This window comes from Oratosquilla oratoria, chromosome 5, assembly GCF_046742065.1.
Source record: "Oratosquilla oratoria isolate Oo_2021 chromosome 5, ASM4674206v1, whole genome shotgun sequence".
NCBI lineage: Eukaryota > Metazoa > Arthropoda > Malacostraca > Stomatopoda > Squillidae > Oratosquilla > Oratosquilla oratoria.
The window spans coordinates 8,915,209-8,932,913 of NC_134781.1; the positions used below are offsets into that span (position 1 = coordinate 8,915,209).

The 17,705-nt window shown below is 40.2% G+C and overlaps 1 protein-coding gene across 2 annotated transcripts in view; it reads left to right on the forward strand.

The window, feature by feature from the left end:
- Positions 1 to 17,705, forward strand: part of LOC143025360 (uncharacterized) — a 174,830-nt gene that overhangs the window by 20,956 nt on the left and 136,169 nt on the right. For both annotated transcript variants that reach the window (XM_076184898.1, XM_076184900.1), the window contains exons 2-4: positions 5,500 to 5,663; positions 6,921 to 7,088; positions 16,962 to 17,099. In XM_076184898.1, the coding sequence (XP_076041013.1) occupies positions 5,500 to 5,663; positions 6,921 to 7,088; positions 16,962 to 17,099 (470 nt within the window). The remainder of the gene's footprint in view (positions 1 to 5,499; positions 5,664 to 6,920; positions 7,089 to 16,961; positions 17,100 to 17,705) is intronic.

The following is a 17,705-nucleotide window of genomic DNA, read 5'->3' on the forward strand; positions in this document are numbered from 1 at the left end:
CGCACTTTTTTTTTTTTTTTTTTTTTTTGAGGGGCGCTTTAATAGTTGGGGGGGCGCTAACGTAGGAACGCACCGAGCGAAAACATTTGATGAGCGCTATTACAGGAACGCATTAACCGCGGCCGGAGGAACACAGGGACGCTAACGCAATACCCAAAATCGAGGAATGTGGCCACTCTGACAATACCTACACCTAAAGCTTTTATTGCATTTCCATCCCATATGTTCCCATTTGCTACTTTTGTGGCATATTATAAGTTCCTCTGTGTAAATATCAAATTTCTTGTACCCTAAACACTTTATCAATATTTTGTCAGTCACTAGTACTTTTATGAGTGCGATAAGCTGCGGTTTCTCCACCTATTCCCCTTCAATTTTAACAATCCTACGTAACTCATACAAATTGCTCATCATCCAAATAATCATTATGATCTATATAAATAGGCAAGTTTAAATTTATATCTTTTGTAAGTTTTTGGTTGTGTCTGGAACCACCATATTTATATTTTCAAAATCATGGGTTGTTAAAAGTTTCACTGCATGACTGCCTTTAAATGTGATGTATGGTCTATTCTACCCTTCCTTAAACAACACTTCAAATTGTGGATGTCTTTTGAATAATTCTAGGATCCACTTGATTTTCTTTTCCAGATTTTGCGTTGGATGTAGGGAAATATAGTTTTGTTCTTCTTTTACCGTTCCATTGTTCTTGCCACTTGTGCTGTATGTTCTCTTCCTGATATCCTAGTGTTGTTCGCTGTTTCTTACCCATGTCACTGGTCACTTCGTGTAGTCCGTTCCCAGATCCACTTGGCATACCGTAATGCTTATGTTTCCCTTTTCCTGTTGCTATGTTGTTAGTCTCGTTGTCATCATCGTCACTCATAATCAAGTCCATTTCTGCAGTACTGTTGCTCATCCTGGGAAGTAACTTGGGATGCCTATTCTTCTTTGCTTCGTGGTCTATGTTGTTCTCCACTAATGACGACGATTCCACACCAATCGCCGTCTCGCCAGTCGTAGCTAAATTGGCCACTGTACACTATATAGTAGAAGTCGTGTGGTCGATTGTTCCAAGTTCCAGACAAGCACGTTCTTAACAGCAAGTTAGTAGAAAATTCGTTTGCTCCTCACCGCTGTTCAGAGTAGGTTTGTACTCGACTACTGCCGGGCTTGATGGGCTATGCTGCTGTGGGCTACCTAGGACAGACCACCCGCTCGCGCGGGATTGGTTTGTATGGGAGGGGAAGAATGTCTGTAAGAAAATTAAAAGATAGTAGTGTATAAAAGAGGGCTATTGCCAATAAGCGCTTTTTCCATGGGCGATTCACTAAGGGGCGATTGATGGTGGTGGTTCGGGAGAAACGGGCAGGGATCTTGGACGGAGGCGCCGACGCCTGCGATTAGAATCACCAAAAGCTGAGAAAATGGTAGGAGGCGTAGTAGTAGAGAAAGGTTGAAAAACGGAAAAACCTTTAGTGGGAGGTAAACTGAAATGAGAAGATGTATAAGAGAAAATTGGAAAGGAAGCGAATTTTAGTCGAAGAAAAAGTACGTGGAGATGTTTGTGCGAGGGGCGTGGTTATGCTCGTGAGAGGTGTGTGTATGTATCTTGCGAGAAGTGAGTAGGGTTCACTTTCCGCGCGTAGCTTTGCTGATTAACCCCAAGTTAGGGAAAGTGCGTTGCTGATTAGCCCCATGCGAGGCAATTGGCGTTTGGCCTCTTGCAAGGCAATGGGTGATATCCGAAGCGTAGTCAAGAGAGTGAATCCGATGGCAGTGCGGGGGGCAAGCGGGCGAGTGTTGATTTGTGTAAGTCTCTTTTCTTCCGAGCACAACTCTAAAAGCAGAGAATTGCGTGACTCGGGAAACGTGTGTATTTGTCTACAGTGTAAACCCGCTCGCCAGCGTCAACAAAGAGGCCAGGCATGTACCGGACCGGTTGGCTGAGACAGTTGGAGCGAAGGGCGACGCCCGACCTCTGCTGAGCCTGCGAGTGAAGATTAGTGTGTCATTCTCTTTTCTTCCGAGCACAACTCTAAAAGCAGAGAATTACGTACCTCGGGAAACGTGTGTATTTGTCTAAGGTGTAAGCCCGCTTGCCAGCGTCAACGAAGAGGTCAGGCGTGTGCCGGACCGGTCAGCAGCATAGGAGAAAAATCTCCGCCGCGACCGGCCGGCGAAGATTGATGGGCGCTGTTGAGAGAACTGGAGCGAAGAGCGACGTCTGACCTCTGCTGAGTCGGTGTTGGTTGGCTTGATGTGTCTGTCGTAGTGACTTACAATATGAAGATAGACCGCATATGAAGGGTGTTACTTAGATCCGTTTTCTTAAGCCACATTTGGACTGAAGATGTCAGCGATGGACTCGAGCGTGTGGAAGTTAGGATTTTACAACCAAGAACGTGAAAAAGACATACATAAAAAACGAACATTTCATAGGTGAATCAGGGCCTACTGATGACCACCCATGTCCAATCCTGCCCTCTCAAACCCAGAGCAAGTTAGTCCACCAAGCATTGCAACAGTACAATGTTGTGCAATTCAAATTTGAATATGGTTTATTTATTCACTGTCAACTACAAAGCTTCAGAAACATAAGCTGGGTCCACATTGTGCCTCATGCAAATCTACATTTGGCAGGTAGCGGTGTTGAAAGCTAAGTGTCCACACTAATGTCCACATAGAGTGGGCATGAGGAAAGAATATGAGTCTTACAGATGCAGTTCTTATCTATATCATTGGATAGCTCCTATCATTCTAATTGTTTTAAATCCCATAAATAAATACTGCAAATTAACAGTAATGTAAGTTGCTATTTTTATTGTTACTTTACATATTTGTTCGTTTATTTATGTTTATCTAATTTTTTGTATTTATCTATTATTATCATCATCATTATTATTTGTTTATTTATTTATCTATTTATTTATTTTCCTTAGGGGAGTTGCAATGGAAAATAGCACAACCACACCTAACCTAAAAATTCTTGCAAAATTGTTGCCAGTGGTGGGAGCAGGGAAAATATAAAAACATGTTGTCTAAAGGTGCCTGGAATTTTTCATACTGGCCTATTTTTATTAAGAAAAATGTAAATATAAAGTTGTTTATCAGTCTCATAGATGCAATTCTTATCTATATCATTGGGTAGATCTAATCATTCTGAGTATTTTGAATACCATAGATACCGCAGATTAAAAGTAACGTCAGTAGCGATTTAAAAAAAAAAGTTGGTGTATTTTTATGGCTACCGCGGAAAATAACACAACCGCAACTAAGCTCTCATTTTTAATGTCACGGTTCAGAATAACTCATTTCTTATATCATCAAGGATCTCACATTTGGAGTATGCTATTTCCATATGGTCACCGAATCTCATTAAAGGCATTGACAGACAGGAAAAAGTACAACGGCGAGCCACAAAACAGATTCCAAATATTAAAAATAAATCACATGAAAATCTACTAAAACATATGAATCTAAACAAAGTCCAAAAGACTATGAACTAACCGAGCAAGTGGGTCTGCCCCACATCTATCATAACTCTAACTTCCTTCCATTTCATTCTCTCCTTCCACTTAACCCCCGAATCCCTCTCCCTCCTCATTGTTTCCTCATGAACGTCTCACTATTATCACTATCCTAACACCGTGCGTAAGCAAATTGTGAACGTTCAACAAAAACCGAAGGAAGTTGAGTCACCTGGTGTTTATTGTTTGCCCTGCAAAGATTGTGATTTGGTTTACTTGGGTCAAAGCGGGAGAGACTTGAACACTAGATTGGCAGAACATAAAAGGTCAATTAGGTATGGGCAAGAAAATTCGGCTGTATTTCTTCATGTCAAAAATAAGAATCATTCTTTCGATTGGGGTAAGGCCAGATTAGTGTTCAAGTCCCACTGCGGTTTCAGGAGGAAAATAGTCGAATCAGCATTAATTGAGGAATGCCCTAATATTGATATTTCTAAAGGGCAGTGGACTCCTGACATCATTTCACGCGCGGCAGTTAACAAACTTGTACGGACATTACAACCCCCCCTCTCCTCACCCCCTCCCTCCTCCGCCACCCCAGTTTGTCCCGCGCCTGAGTGAGGTCATCTGTCCACATCCCTTCTCTTCTCTGTAGCTTATAAGTCCCCTCTGTACTCTGTCTTATGTACTTTCCTGAAGAGGGCTACAGTTGATAGCCGAAATATAGGATTCTTCTTTATTCGAAGATTATTTTCTCCGACTGTGGGTTTCCTGTGTGTTATTTACAAATGTGCTACATTTCTGTTTAGAAATATATATATATATATATATATTATATATATATATATAATGTATATATATATATTTATATGTAGATATATTTGTATCGATATGTATATGTAGGTATATATATATATATATGTATAAATATATATATATATATATATATACAGACGCTCCTCTACTTACGTTCATTCGTTTTACTTTTTTTTTATTTTACGTTTTAACTGTCTGTATATATATATATATTTTTTTTAGTGAATTTTTTAGTTTAGCGCGCTCTCCGTAGTTCAAACGATACTTACGCATGACGCTGCATCCATTGTTTACATGGCACAAACGTGCCTTCCCTCCTCCTCCTCCTCCACCATCTCAATTTATGTTGCTTGAATTTAATTTATTTGAAATTAATGTTATTATTTTACAATGTTATGTGTATAATTAATGATTTAGGGGTGTTTTATAAGATACGGTAATAGAATTTACGGATGTATGGTACAGTAACAACTTACGTTCATTTTCAACTTACGTTCGGCCGTTCGGAATGTAACTAAAACGTAAGTTGAGGAGCGTCTGTATATATATATATATATATATATATATATACATATATATATATATATATATATATATATATATATAATCAAGACGCCGACGCCGTCGCGACATCCTCGTGTACCCATTCGAGCCTCATGACACCTACAGAGGAGTCATTGTACTAAAGTGGTTAAGACTTGTCTTATTTTATTCTGAATCATGTCACTTAAACAAAGAATTCAATCCAACATCAATGAAGCTTCATTACTTGATATTTTTAAATATATTTTGATCCTTTTAATGGCCTCTCATGTATGAAAAACAGGAAATCATCAGCATCAGTAGATCTTTCTAGCTTATGTTTGTTCTCCAATATGGCAGTGTACTTATTTACGATTGTGTCACTCGCAGCAGTCTATGCGATGCTACTGTTATTAGTGGCAGTGTCCTGAGATCAGGGAGTGGGGGGGGGGTACAGCTCAACCACAGGCAGTGCCATGGGAAGGGTATGCTCATGACTGTATCTGCAGAAACTTACCATAAGGATGGGATGTTAGATATATTTGGATAAGAAAAATCAAATACATGCAGTGTGTACACCTATATGCATCCCTGGTTAGTGGTGGTCTTTTTGTTGATATGGTTGTCTTCTTTTTTTCATCGTAGCTTATACCTCTTACTTCAAAACCAAATTTCGTCTTCTGTCTTCTAGCGGTGGATATTAGCACCACAGCATACTTCCGACATCGGGCTGAGGCTTGGGTTGGAGGTGAGCAAGTCTTCACTGGGGCCGCTATGGTTGAAGTGGCAAGATTCAGTGATGATACGTATGTCATCGCCCTCCAGCCAGACACAGGATTCGCGCAGACATCACTGGTAAGCTTGATACGTGTCATAACTCTTTCACTACAGAAGGAATCAATCAGTTGTTGCCCCTAGTTTTACTTAGTAGAAAACCCACAGCTCCATAGTGGCTGGAACAGGTCTTCAGAACTTCCCACAGATTTCTCTGGGAAGAAACTTTAGATTGTTGTCTTTGTTGTATCTGTGTGTGACTTTGTCACAGGTTGAAGGTCATAGGAAGAGGAAAGCAGTCACCAGCTGTCAGCCCCCCATGTGTGACAAAGTGAAGAAATACAGTTGAAGTTAATAGAGAGAGATCTTGGGTTCAGTCTAGAGACTGAGTGTCAGTCCCTATGGACTACACCTATTGATGGAGGTGAGGGGGTTGACGGAATTAGCAAATGGGCAACTTTGCTGTGCATCTTGCAGGGCCACTACATCCAATACCCATCATTGGTTCCACTACAGAGGGAGTAACACAAAAATAATAACCTACCCCTTGTGCCCCATAGAACTTAATATAAATGTATCCACACATAGATCACAAACACAGCTCTCAAGATATGCGTACTCAGTACTAAATCATGTACCCATTGGCATGAATCCAGAGGAGAAAACACTCCTAAGATACACACAAATATCTTTAGCTTTCCTATGCTTAGGTCATCATGATCATGCAACACAACAATATCAACACAGATTTAGCCTAGTAGCAATATTTGCCCCAAATACAGTCACTTCATGGAAGACTTGAACCATGTTAACTTACACTGTCCTACACTTGCCCATCTCTGACAATACAACTGTACCAAGTTTCTTCCCTGAGTGATCTTTGGACCAACCTGGTAGCCATGGCCAGGTTTCTTAGGGTCACACGTCTCGTGCAGGAGGAATCTAATGTTAAGGACTGTTAAGTTGATTGATTGGTTCATTAACTTTAAATTTTTTACTCCAATAAACCTTACTTAATTCACTCATCCTCTGCAGAACATTGTTGTCTGCATATACTGTACTTGGCTTTCTGCTATTCATTCATCCCCATTTTTATACAACTTCACTCCCCCTACTGGGCGCTCTTGCCCACATTTCTTTTATCACTCCATGTATAAACAGATTAAATAATCAAAGTGACATTATGCACCCCTGTCTAAAACTAAAATACATAACAATCATTTCACTTCACTTATTTTCCACTTTCACACAAACTTCACATCCTTCAAGCTATCTCCAGACTTCTTTCCTTCTGTAGAGTGTCATTGTTTGTATTAATGTATTAATTTGATGTTGCAGGTGGGGAATACAGAGATGGCAATGGTACTGAAAGTTCCGCCTGGAAGGCCACCCATATTGCTGCACCACTTGGGTACTTCGACACCCTCTGACCTTAACTACCAGCGGTCCATCGCATCTCTTTTCACTTACAATCACTTGGATGTACCTCTTAGCTACAGTTCAAAGGTGAGGTGTTGTCAATTTACTCATTCTATTTCTTTAAGCTTAATTGCCCTATTTCCTAACATCAGTTGAGAGCTAAACTTTGGTCTGAAGCTGAAGATGAACTTATGCCAGGTGGTGTGTAGCTGTGGCCAAAGCCACCTTTGCCCTATGCACTTGGACTGTTGGGGTAGGTAACAGTCACTGTTGGGAACTGGAGAGAGGTGTGGGATTTAAACCCACAACTAAGCAAATGGTGAGACCAGTACACTTATAGTTACACCACCATTGCACTTAACTGAATGGACAGAAGATATGAATCCATTCCATTCAACCTGTGGCATTCTTCATAGATTTTGTTCTAGACAGAGCAAAAGCATTTAGCTGAGAGGCAGACACTGGATTACAAGGGCTCAAATATGATTGTACTTTTAATAGTAGTTAACTTATAAGTTAGAAATAAGATTAGGAGAGGAGCAAAGAGAATAATTGCTGTGGAACAGTGTGAGTTTAGGAAACATAGAGTGGTAAGGCAGATTTGTGAAAAGTTTTTGGCAGAATTGCCAGAAGGTTAAAGATGACCTTTGGGTCTTAATGGATTTAGAGAAGAATTATGACAGGGTAGACTGGGAGGCACTGTAGGAGGTTTTGCAGATGTATGGGATTGGGGGAAAGCTGTTAAGGACAATCAAGAGTTTTTACAAGAGTAGTGCTTGTGTTAGCATTGAGAATGGTAGAAGCAAATGGCTTGAGGTGAAGATGGGGCTGCATCAGACTGTCTTATTGCCATGGCTGTTCAATGTGTATATAGATGGGGTGGTACAGGAAATGAATGTGAAGGTGATGTGCAGGGTATTGGGGATGGTTATAGATAGTGGAGGGAAGTGGGAGGTAAGCCAGTAGTTCTTTGTGGATGATACCGTGCTTGTGGCAGGGTCAGAGGAAGGAGTAAGGCAGTTCGTCATGGAGTTTGGGAAGGCATGTAATAGGAGGAAATTAAAAGTAAATGTACATAAAAGCAAGGTGATGAGATGTATAATAGTCTGGCAGATATGTAAAAAAAATGTGCCTTTAGTGATACAAGCATGAAATTTGGCACACTGCTAGGGCAGTATCTTACAAAGAGTTTTGGTATAGGGACATTCCAGATTCTTCCCAGAGCCAAAATTGCGGCCATTTTACAATTTTACATTTTACATTCTTTAGCAGATTTTGTGCTGTACGCGACATAGGATACATGTAGATACAACTATATTTAATTATTGAAGAAGCATACCAGTGGTTTTATTCAACTAAATATAGATTCTAGCAAATAAGAGATAGCAAATAAAGGTGACAAAGCATGAATAAACTATTTATTTGGTCATTTTTTGGTGCATTTTTGTACTTTTGGATGGTTTTCTTCAACAAACTCTTCAAAAAAACTGTTATCAAGTACCATGGAATGACTGCTGACCATTCAACTTTCTTGAACTCAGAGGAAGTGCCTCTGTTTGAAACTAACATCAACTTACATAGTCAAAATTATACAGTGGAAACTCTACATCCAGGTAACAGAGTCTAATATGATGCATGGATACATGTGTACATGTTAACATAATTATCCTCTGTGATCTCTCTTGTCCCAGTTCTACTCTCTCATACATTCCCCACCACAGTAACATAGAGCTGTGCACTGGAGTGCAGCCTTGACACACTTGCACTGTCTTCTGCATCCCTTTTTGCAGCCACACCTTAGTAGTTGCAGGCATGCCTCAGTTGCCTCTGGGAGGGTCGTCCAGCCACTGTCGGTGTGAATCCACCCCCAGTCATTGGGCGATAGCAGCTCTGGTGTGGACACCATCATCTGGCCCCAATAGTAGCCGGCTTGGTAGGCAGCTCTCTTGATGTGCTGTTTCAGGGCTTCTTGAGTTGTGGGAGAGCATCTATTGATCTGCCAGTCTGGGTGAACAGATGGTTGCGACACTCATTGACATGTTCCTGGCTACTGGTGCAATCATAGAGCAAAACAACAAAACGCTCCAGTGCATCCATGTGGTCATCTACGGCTGAAGGAGTTGGCGTGGCAGCCAAGGCACAGAATGCTGCAGTGACATCAGTGACCTCATCACAGGCTTTCCAGGTTTCCCATGCTTTCTTCTTCATTATTTGGGTGCTGGAACAGCGAGATGCCAGTGCCGTGGAATGAGTCTTGAGTACTAGTCAAACTGAGATTGTGGTCGATGTTATCCACTGCACCAGTCGTGAACAGACCACTCTTCAGTTCAGGTGGGCAAACTGCACCCTCCTGCTGGAAGAAGCAGCAGATACTGTTCCCCAAGTCCGTGGAGATACTCAGCACCCTATCATAGAAGACAGAAAGACCCAAGTGGAACAGAGTGTCAATCAGGTCTTGTTTGCGAGTCTTTGTGTGCATCAGCATTCCCAGGTACACAGGCAAGGGGGTCTCCCGAATGTGGCAGTGCTTGGTAGACTCAATACTCATACTCTGTCGGTGCCGTTGCTAGCTGTTGAACATGAGGAGCTGTGAGATTGTAAGAGTGGGTGTTGATACAGATGAGTGGCTTGACTGCTCTTGGATTGTGGGACCATTCAGAATCTTAGCAACTAGTGCCAGGAGAGAATTTGGCACAGATTGTTCTTGGCAGAGGGTGTCAAATGAACCACTAAAGGCTGTCTTCATCTTCAACATGTCTCTTTGGACTATGTTTGTGGCTCTAGCAAGATGAACACCATCACTATCAGCATCGTGTTCACAGGACTTGTGAAGGGTTGATCCGATGTCCTCGTTGAAAGCAAGCAGAACATCTTGGCCAGGTTTGTGCTCCTCCATGTCCGGAAAATATGCCATGATCTGGTACTTGAGTTTGGTCGAGTGAACACATCCAGGCAAGACTGTTCCAAGCTATTTTAGCCGGTTGCTGTACATACTTATTAGGTCTGTCAGCTTGAACACTGGTGCCACAAGAGCGTCCATGCGGGCATCATCGATGTAGGACACCAGTTCTCCAAGAGCTATGCCATGATTGATATCATCCTGGTCATCCAAAGTTCTCTTTGTGTCCCTTGCTTTGTTATAGAGGGAAACCAGACACTTCACATGGTACAAGGCATCTTGTGCCATCATACCTCCAGCACTCAGTTTAGCAATAAGTGATTTGTCTTCTAGTTTCAGAGCACAGTTCCTGGCTCGTCTGTCCAGGACAAAGGTAGAAGCTTTACACAGAGACTCATTACCTGCTGGCTTGTCACAGAAGAAACACGTTTCGAGCAGTGTCTCTGTGCGGTCCACACTCTGACGGGTATACTTTTGTGCCATGCCTTCGGTATCCCCATTGGTTGTTTTCCTCTTTTCTGCCCAAGTCAATTGAGTTTTGTTGTATTGTAGTCTGCACAAATCATGCCACTTAGCCCTGTGGTGCTGGAAGGACTCAATACCCTCACCATCGTCCAAGCAGGACATGTCGAGAGATTTTGGCAGGCTGTCGATCTTGCCGAACCTGAGGAAGTTGTCTGCAAGAGTCTGGTACCCAGACCCTCCTGTGCTTTGCTTGGAGTCAGCTGGACAATGAAGAGGCTCAGTGGTGTCCATCTGACACAGCACACATAGGTTCCAGTCTGTCTGGTTATTTGATGCAACAGTTTTACTTGACCCTCGCTGCTGGGGGTCTAATAGTTTAAAATGCTTGGCCATTGTCTTCAACCAACACCAATCACTGTAAAATTGGGAAGAACCACCACCAAGCAGGGGATCATTCTGTGGGCACACTTCAGTGGAGTTATCACCTGAAAACAGAAGAGTTAAGTCTTAAACATGTGCATAGTAGTTGATAATAATCATATTATACTCACTATATTGTGTTTTGCACCAAGCACATATGACAGGTTTATGAATATATTCAAAGCAATAACTTGTTCTATGATTTACAATCAGGCTTTCGAAAATCATATTCTACTGATGCATGTTTGATCAATTTGACTGATTACATCAAAGGTGAAATTGACAGAGGTAATTACTGTGGAATGGTTATGCTAGATCTCCAGAAAGCCTTTGATACTGTAAATCATGATATTCTATTATTCAAACTACAAGCGTTAGGCTTCAAATCAGATGTTGTTAATTGGATGAGGTCTTATCTAACAGGTCGAGAACAGATTGTGAATGTAAATGGTTCAACATCAAAAGCAGCAAAAATAACATGTGGTGTCCCACAGGGTAGCATTTTAGGTCCGCTGTTGTTTCTTTTGTATGTGAATGACATGAAAGCTGCTGTGAACTGTAAACTGCTGTTGTATGCCGATGATTCAGCCTTACTAGTTTCTGGCAAAGATGTAAATAGGATTGAGACGTTACTCAGTGAAGAGTTATTGAATGTCAACAAGTGGTTGTGGGATAACAAATTGTCTCTACATCTAGGTAAAACAGAATCCATTCTCTTTGGCTCCAATCAAAAACTCAAAAATGCTCCCAACTTCAATATCCAATGTAATGATACTAGTATTCAACCTAGGTCTGTTGTCAAATATCTTGGAACAGAAATTGATCAAAATGTGTCGGGAGAAGTTATGGCACAAAAAATAATTAAAAGGGTCAGCTCCAGAACAAAATTTTTGGCAAGAATACAAAAATACCTAGATCTAGATGTAGAGACAATGAAGTTACTAGCTTCAGCCCTGGTCCAGTGTCATATTGACTATGCTTGTTCTTCCTGGTATAGCAACCTATCTAAAAAATCTAAGAGTAATCTTCAAATATGTCAAAACAAACTAATCAGGACCGTTTTGAAAATTCATCCACGTACTCATCTAGATTATACGCATTTTAAACTGTTAAATTGGTTACCTGTTGAGAAACGTGTTGCTCAGTTAAAGCTTAATCATGTTCACCAAATTGTGAACGACTCTTGTCCCAGTTATTTGTCAGATACGTTTACACTTGTCAGAAATGCTCGTTCCCTGAGAACTCGTTCTAGTAGGTCATCTGTCATTGTACCTAGGTTTAATAGTTCGTTAGGGAAAAGTACTTTCAAATACACTGGTGCTATTGCTTGGAACTCTTTACCGACCAACATTCAATCAATTGTATCTAAAAGTAGTTTTAAAAAATCTGTTAAATGTTATCTTTTAGACACTGTTCTCTCTGAAGAAAATAGTTTATATGTTTAATTTACACTTCTTATAATCCTAATTTACACTTCGTATAACCTAGCTTTTCTATGATAATCCTTTCCTAATTGTAATATGAGGACCACAGTGGAAATAAGTCTTTTGACTTTCTGTGCCATCCTCGGATGTACAATTATATATACTGTGTATAATATTGAGTCTTGTATGTATTGTACTTATTGTATGTATGATTGTATCCGAATAAAATTGAATTGAATTGAATTGAATTGAATTGACTTTGCTGACCTTGTAGGCAGAGTTTAATTATTCATGGCAGCCATTTTGTAAAATGGCCACCATTTTGACCCTAGGGGTGATCTGGAATGTCCCTATATAGAAAATGTTTCCTAAGGGTATGCTATAACTGTATTTACCTAGTTGTATTTTGCGGGAAGGGGAGCTATGCTCGTGTTGTCCCGCCTTTGTATCTTGCAGTGTCTAGTTTGTTTTTAAACTCATGAATGGTTTTTGCGCATACTATTTCATTGTCCAGTTTGTTCCAAGTGTCCAAAACTCTATGAGGAAAACTGTTTTTCTTCAGTTCTCTTCTATAGCTATGTTTTTTTATTTTCTTTCCATGTCCTCTTGTGTTTCTTTTGTCCCAGTTAAGTAAGTTCTCACTATCGAGTACCTCTGTGCCTTTCATGATTCTGTAGATGGTCAATAGGTCACCTCTCTCTCTTCTTTGCTCCAGTGTCGGTAACTCCAGTTTAGCCAATCTCTCTTCGTATGATAGGTTTGCAAGTGCAGGTGCCATTTTTGTAGCTGCTCTTTGGATTCTTTCTATTTTCTTTATATTCTTTTTGGTACTGGGGGACCACAATGTCGCTGCATACTCTAATCTAGGCCTTATCAATGTAACCAATATTTTTTTCATCATGTCTTCGTCCAAGTATGTAAACGCCACTTTTATTGATCTTAGCAAGTTGTAAGTCTCCCCGACAATTTTGTTAATCTGTATATCATAGGACAAGTCGTTCGTGATAATTACTCCCAAATCTTTTTCGGATCCTACTTTCTTTACTTCTTTGGTTCCAATTTTATATTTTCCTGATATTCTGTTTTTGCTTTTTCCAAACTCCATTATGCTACACTTCTTAGTATTAAAGTCCACTTCCCATTTCTGACTCCAGTTCCATACCCTATTTAGGTCTTCTTGCAGTGCTTCACAGTCCTCATCAGTTTCTATTTTCCTTAGCAGTTTGGCGTCATCGGCAAAGAAGCTCATGTAGCAGTTCACGTCCTCATCCATGTCATTCATATAGATAGCAAACATTATTGGTGCCAGCACAGATCCTTGCGGTACTCCACTGATCACCTCTTTCCAGTCTGAATATTTTTCTCTGAGCACTACTCTCATCTTTCTACCAGTCAGAAAGTCCTCTATCCATTTTAGTAGGTTTCCCTGTATTCCTCCTATGTGTTCCAGTTTTTTTAGTAGTTTTCTGTGTGGTACTTTGTCAAAGGCTTTTTGCAAGTCTAGGAATGCACAATCAGCCCATCCATTTCTTTCTTGCACTATGTCTATTAGTCTTGAGTAAAAGCATATTAAGTTTGTGGAGCATGATCTTCCTTGTCTGAATCCGAATTTTCTTGGGTTTAATATGTCATTGTCTTCCAGATGTTTTACCCATCTATTCTTGATTATTTTCTCACAAATTTTGGCAATGGTGCTTGTTAGTGATACTGGCCTATAGTTGGTGGGTTCTTCTTTGTTTCCTCCTTTGTGTATTGGTACAATGTTAGCGTTTTTCCAGTTCTCGGGTATCTTTCCTTCTTTGAGTGAGCTGTTTATTAAGATGTGTATTTTGTCTGTTAGTTCTTCTTTGCACTCCTTTAGAATCCAATTTGCAATACCGTCCGGGCCATGTGATTTTCTGACATCCAGCCTTGATAAATGTTCTGATATTTCCTTTAGTGATGCTGTAAACTCATTCATGAGGGGAGATTTCTTGTTTTTGTCTATGTCACAATTCGGTATTTTCTCTCTGGTGAAAACAGATTTAAAGTGATTGTTCATGACTTCGGCCATCTCTAAATCTTCTGTGTATTCTATGTTTCCTTGGCATAGTTTCACCAATTCCTGTTTGTTTTTAAGTTTACCATTCACATACCGATAGAATAGTTTGGGTTGCTCTTTGCATTTGTCTATAATATCCTTCTCATGGTTCCTTTTCTCCTCTCTTCTCACATTAACATACTCATTTCTATAGTTAACATAAATTTGCCATTTGCTTTGTTTTTTGTCTTTTCTCCACTTTTTCCAAGCTTTGTCCCTTCTGTCTTTTGCCTCACTGCATCTTTTGTTGAACCAACATTTAATGTACTCTCTCTCTCGCTTTTGTCTTGGTACATGCCTGTTTACCCCTTCATTGTAGTTTTCCATCAATATATTCCATTTCTCTTCCACTGCTGTTTCTTCCCTGTAAAATATTTCCCAGTTTGCATTCCGGAAGAATGTCTTTAGTTTTGTAAAGTCTGTTTTGTTGTACCTCAGTCTTCCTTTCCTATGCTTTTCGTTCCTCTCTATGTCTATTTCTTCCTTTAGTATAGTTTCGATGAGTACATGGTCACTCTTTCCAATTGGTGTCTCATACTGGACTTTATGCACTATTTCAGGCTCTGTTGTAAATATTAGATCTAGTTTCGATGGCTCTTCATTATTTCTGTACCTTGTGTTTTCACGGACCCATTGGGTCATTGTGTACTCCATGGTCATATCTAGCAGTACATTGCCCCACGAGTCATCTCCTCCTTGCACTGTCATGCTGTCCCAACAAATTTCTTTGCAATTGAAGTCCCCCATAACTACCAGATTACCCTTACCCATTAGTATCTCATTGAGTGATTTTCTTGTGTCATCTAGCATTTTTGTATGTTCAATTTCTTTCCAAGCGCTTGTTTTTGGAGGCACATAAGTCACCACAAACTTTCTACTTTTCATATTCTTGCCTTCGACTTTTATCATGATCAATTCAGCATTACCTTTGCCCTCTGCAATTTTTGTCACCTTTAGGTCTTTCTTGGCCAAGAACATGATTCCCCCTCCCTGTTTCTTGTCCCTGTTTTTTATCCAGTAGTTGTATAAACCTTGTCCGATAACAGTGGATGGTATTTCACCTCTTAGTTTAGTCTCTACAATTCCCATTATGTCTGGTTTTGCTTCTAACAGATAATCATTGAGTTCGTTCAGTCCCGAAATTAGTCCGTCAATGTTGGTATAGGCCACTTTTAATTTTCTTCCTTCTCCCTGGTTTCTTCTTCCCTTGTTTTGTTCGTTTTGAAGCGCCATTGTCTTAATCTCAAGTCTATTACTCTCCACTGGAATTCTTTGCATTCTGTCTCCGATCTTTTCAAGTTTTTTTCATTTGCTTCTTCTCTTAGTGCCCTTTCTTTTTCTAATTACTCAGTACTCATTTCTCTTTTTATCCATATCTTATTGTATTTTGAAGGGATGATTGTGCCTATGACACTGTGTGGGGCAGAGACTTGGAATATAAAGGAAGGAGAAAGGAGGAATTCAAATATATTTGAGATGAAGTGATTGATAAGTAAGGTGGAAGCTACAAGGATGAATAGAAAGAGAAATGAGGAGATGAGGTAGAGAGTGGGACTGGAAAGGGAGCTGACAGATAGTGTTGCTCCAAGAATACTAGGGAGGTTTGGGGATGTGGAAATAGTGAGTGAAGAAAGGCTAGTAAAAATGGTGTGGAAAGCAGAGGTTGATTGGCTGAACTTGAGGAAAAGACTGAGAATGGGATGGATGGTGTGAAGGGAGCTGTGGTTAAAAGGGGAATGTCTGTTGAGCAGGGAAGGGAGAGGGTGAGAGATAGGTGAAAGTTGTGAATGGTTGAGTGGATGATAAATTGAAGGCCTGAAGGGATTTTTCCTCATCTTCCCCACTCATGCATAAGGGGACAGGGGAGGGAGGGTTGCCATTTAAATGAAGCAGAGCGGGTAAACTAACTTTGGCTGTTGGGTCCTACTGTGGAGGTGCTATATCTTGCTGAATTGCTTCTGACCCAGGCAAGGGGCAGGGATGGCCCTTCATCCACAAAGAGCTAAATTTGTTTTCAAATGGAACAAATGGGTGTTGGCTTGGTGTTGGACATGTGGAAGGTGGGTGTATGCCTTGGCTGGCTACCTGTCTTATAAGGAGGAAGAAGACTTGGTTTATAGATAGATAGATATTGACAACACAGTTGCCAAAATTACTTCTCCATACTTTTAAATTAAATCTGTGTTCTGACAATTTGAGGCAGTTGTTTCTTTGTCTATTTAGTGTAAGAACATTTTCAATTCTGATGTTATCAATCTCCTCTAAAATTCAGAAGACTTGTATCAAGTCCCCCTGAATACCCATAGATTTAAGGCTATATGTCACTGACATATAATATGAACAGAAGTGGCCTAACAATGGAACCCTAAGAACCTCCACTTAGGATAGGAATCAATCTGTCATGTGTGACCCACCTTTTCATTTTGCAAGGAATCACACTAATGGTAAGAATTGGTCACTCCTTCAACTTAGATTCACTTTGCTGGAGTTAGTATAGGTTGTTGACATCTTTTATGCATAGAGAATACTGTGTATGACTCAAGCGTGACTATTCCAAAACAGATATTGCAGCACTTTCACTATCTTGGCAAGAATTGCACTATGACAGTAGTTACAAAAAGCACCATCAGTGAGCTGGCTAAGGTCCTAACAATAACTTCTTTTCTTCGCAGGAGGGCATCCATGGATTGTGTGAAGTCACACAGCAGCACATGGCTGCCACTACTCTCACAACATGGCATTTGGACTCATGCTCAAAGCCTTTCAAAGAATCTGTCCGTGCTTTCCACCATCTTCCTTTCCTTCACCTGGTCAGAATTTTTTTTTTTTTTTTTTTTTTTTTTTTTTTTTTTTTTTCTTTTATGTAGAGTGCCATTTATCCATTGCAAGAGTGGGGAGGGACACTGTGCCTGATAAGTGTAATTTCCGATGTTTCAAGCCCCACCCTCTGTGAACCTAATGTCGCCCTATAAACCCTGACCAACCATCCTTATTTCAGTGTACGTCTTATAAACCCTGCTGTACACACACATATGAACACCTGATATGGTATTTGTATGGGAAGGGGAAAGCTTAGCTTAACACATGCCCAAAATTAATTAATAGAGTAAATCTAGTGAGTGAAAAAGAAATAAAAATGGAAGATGGTGAACACAAACAGAAATACGGTGAACCAACTAAAAGAAGATTAGGTGTGAGTAGGGTTTAATCGCCATTAGGTGTCATCCCCAAAAAAAGCTGTAATATCGAGAAGCCAGCTTTGCAAGAAAAGGTACAAGACTAGGTAAAGGTATAGACTTAGAAAGGGAGATAAGGTATAAAAATATTTCATGGAATCAAGAGATTACAGAATTAAAGATATCATAGATCTAAAAGCAGAATGCAGGGTAATGTATAGAGAAATGAGTGAGTCGAAA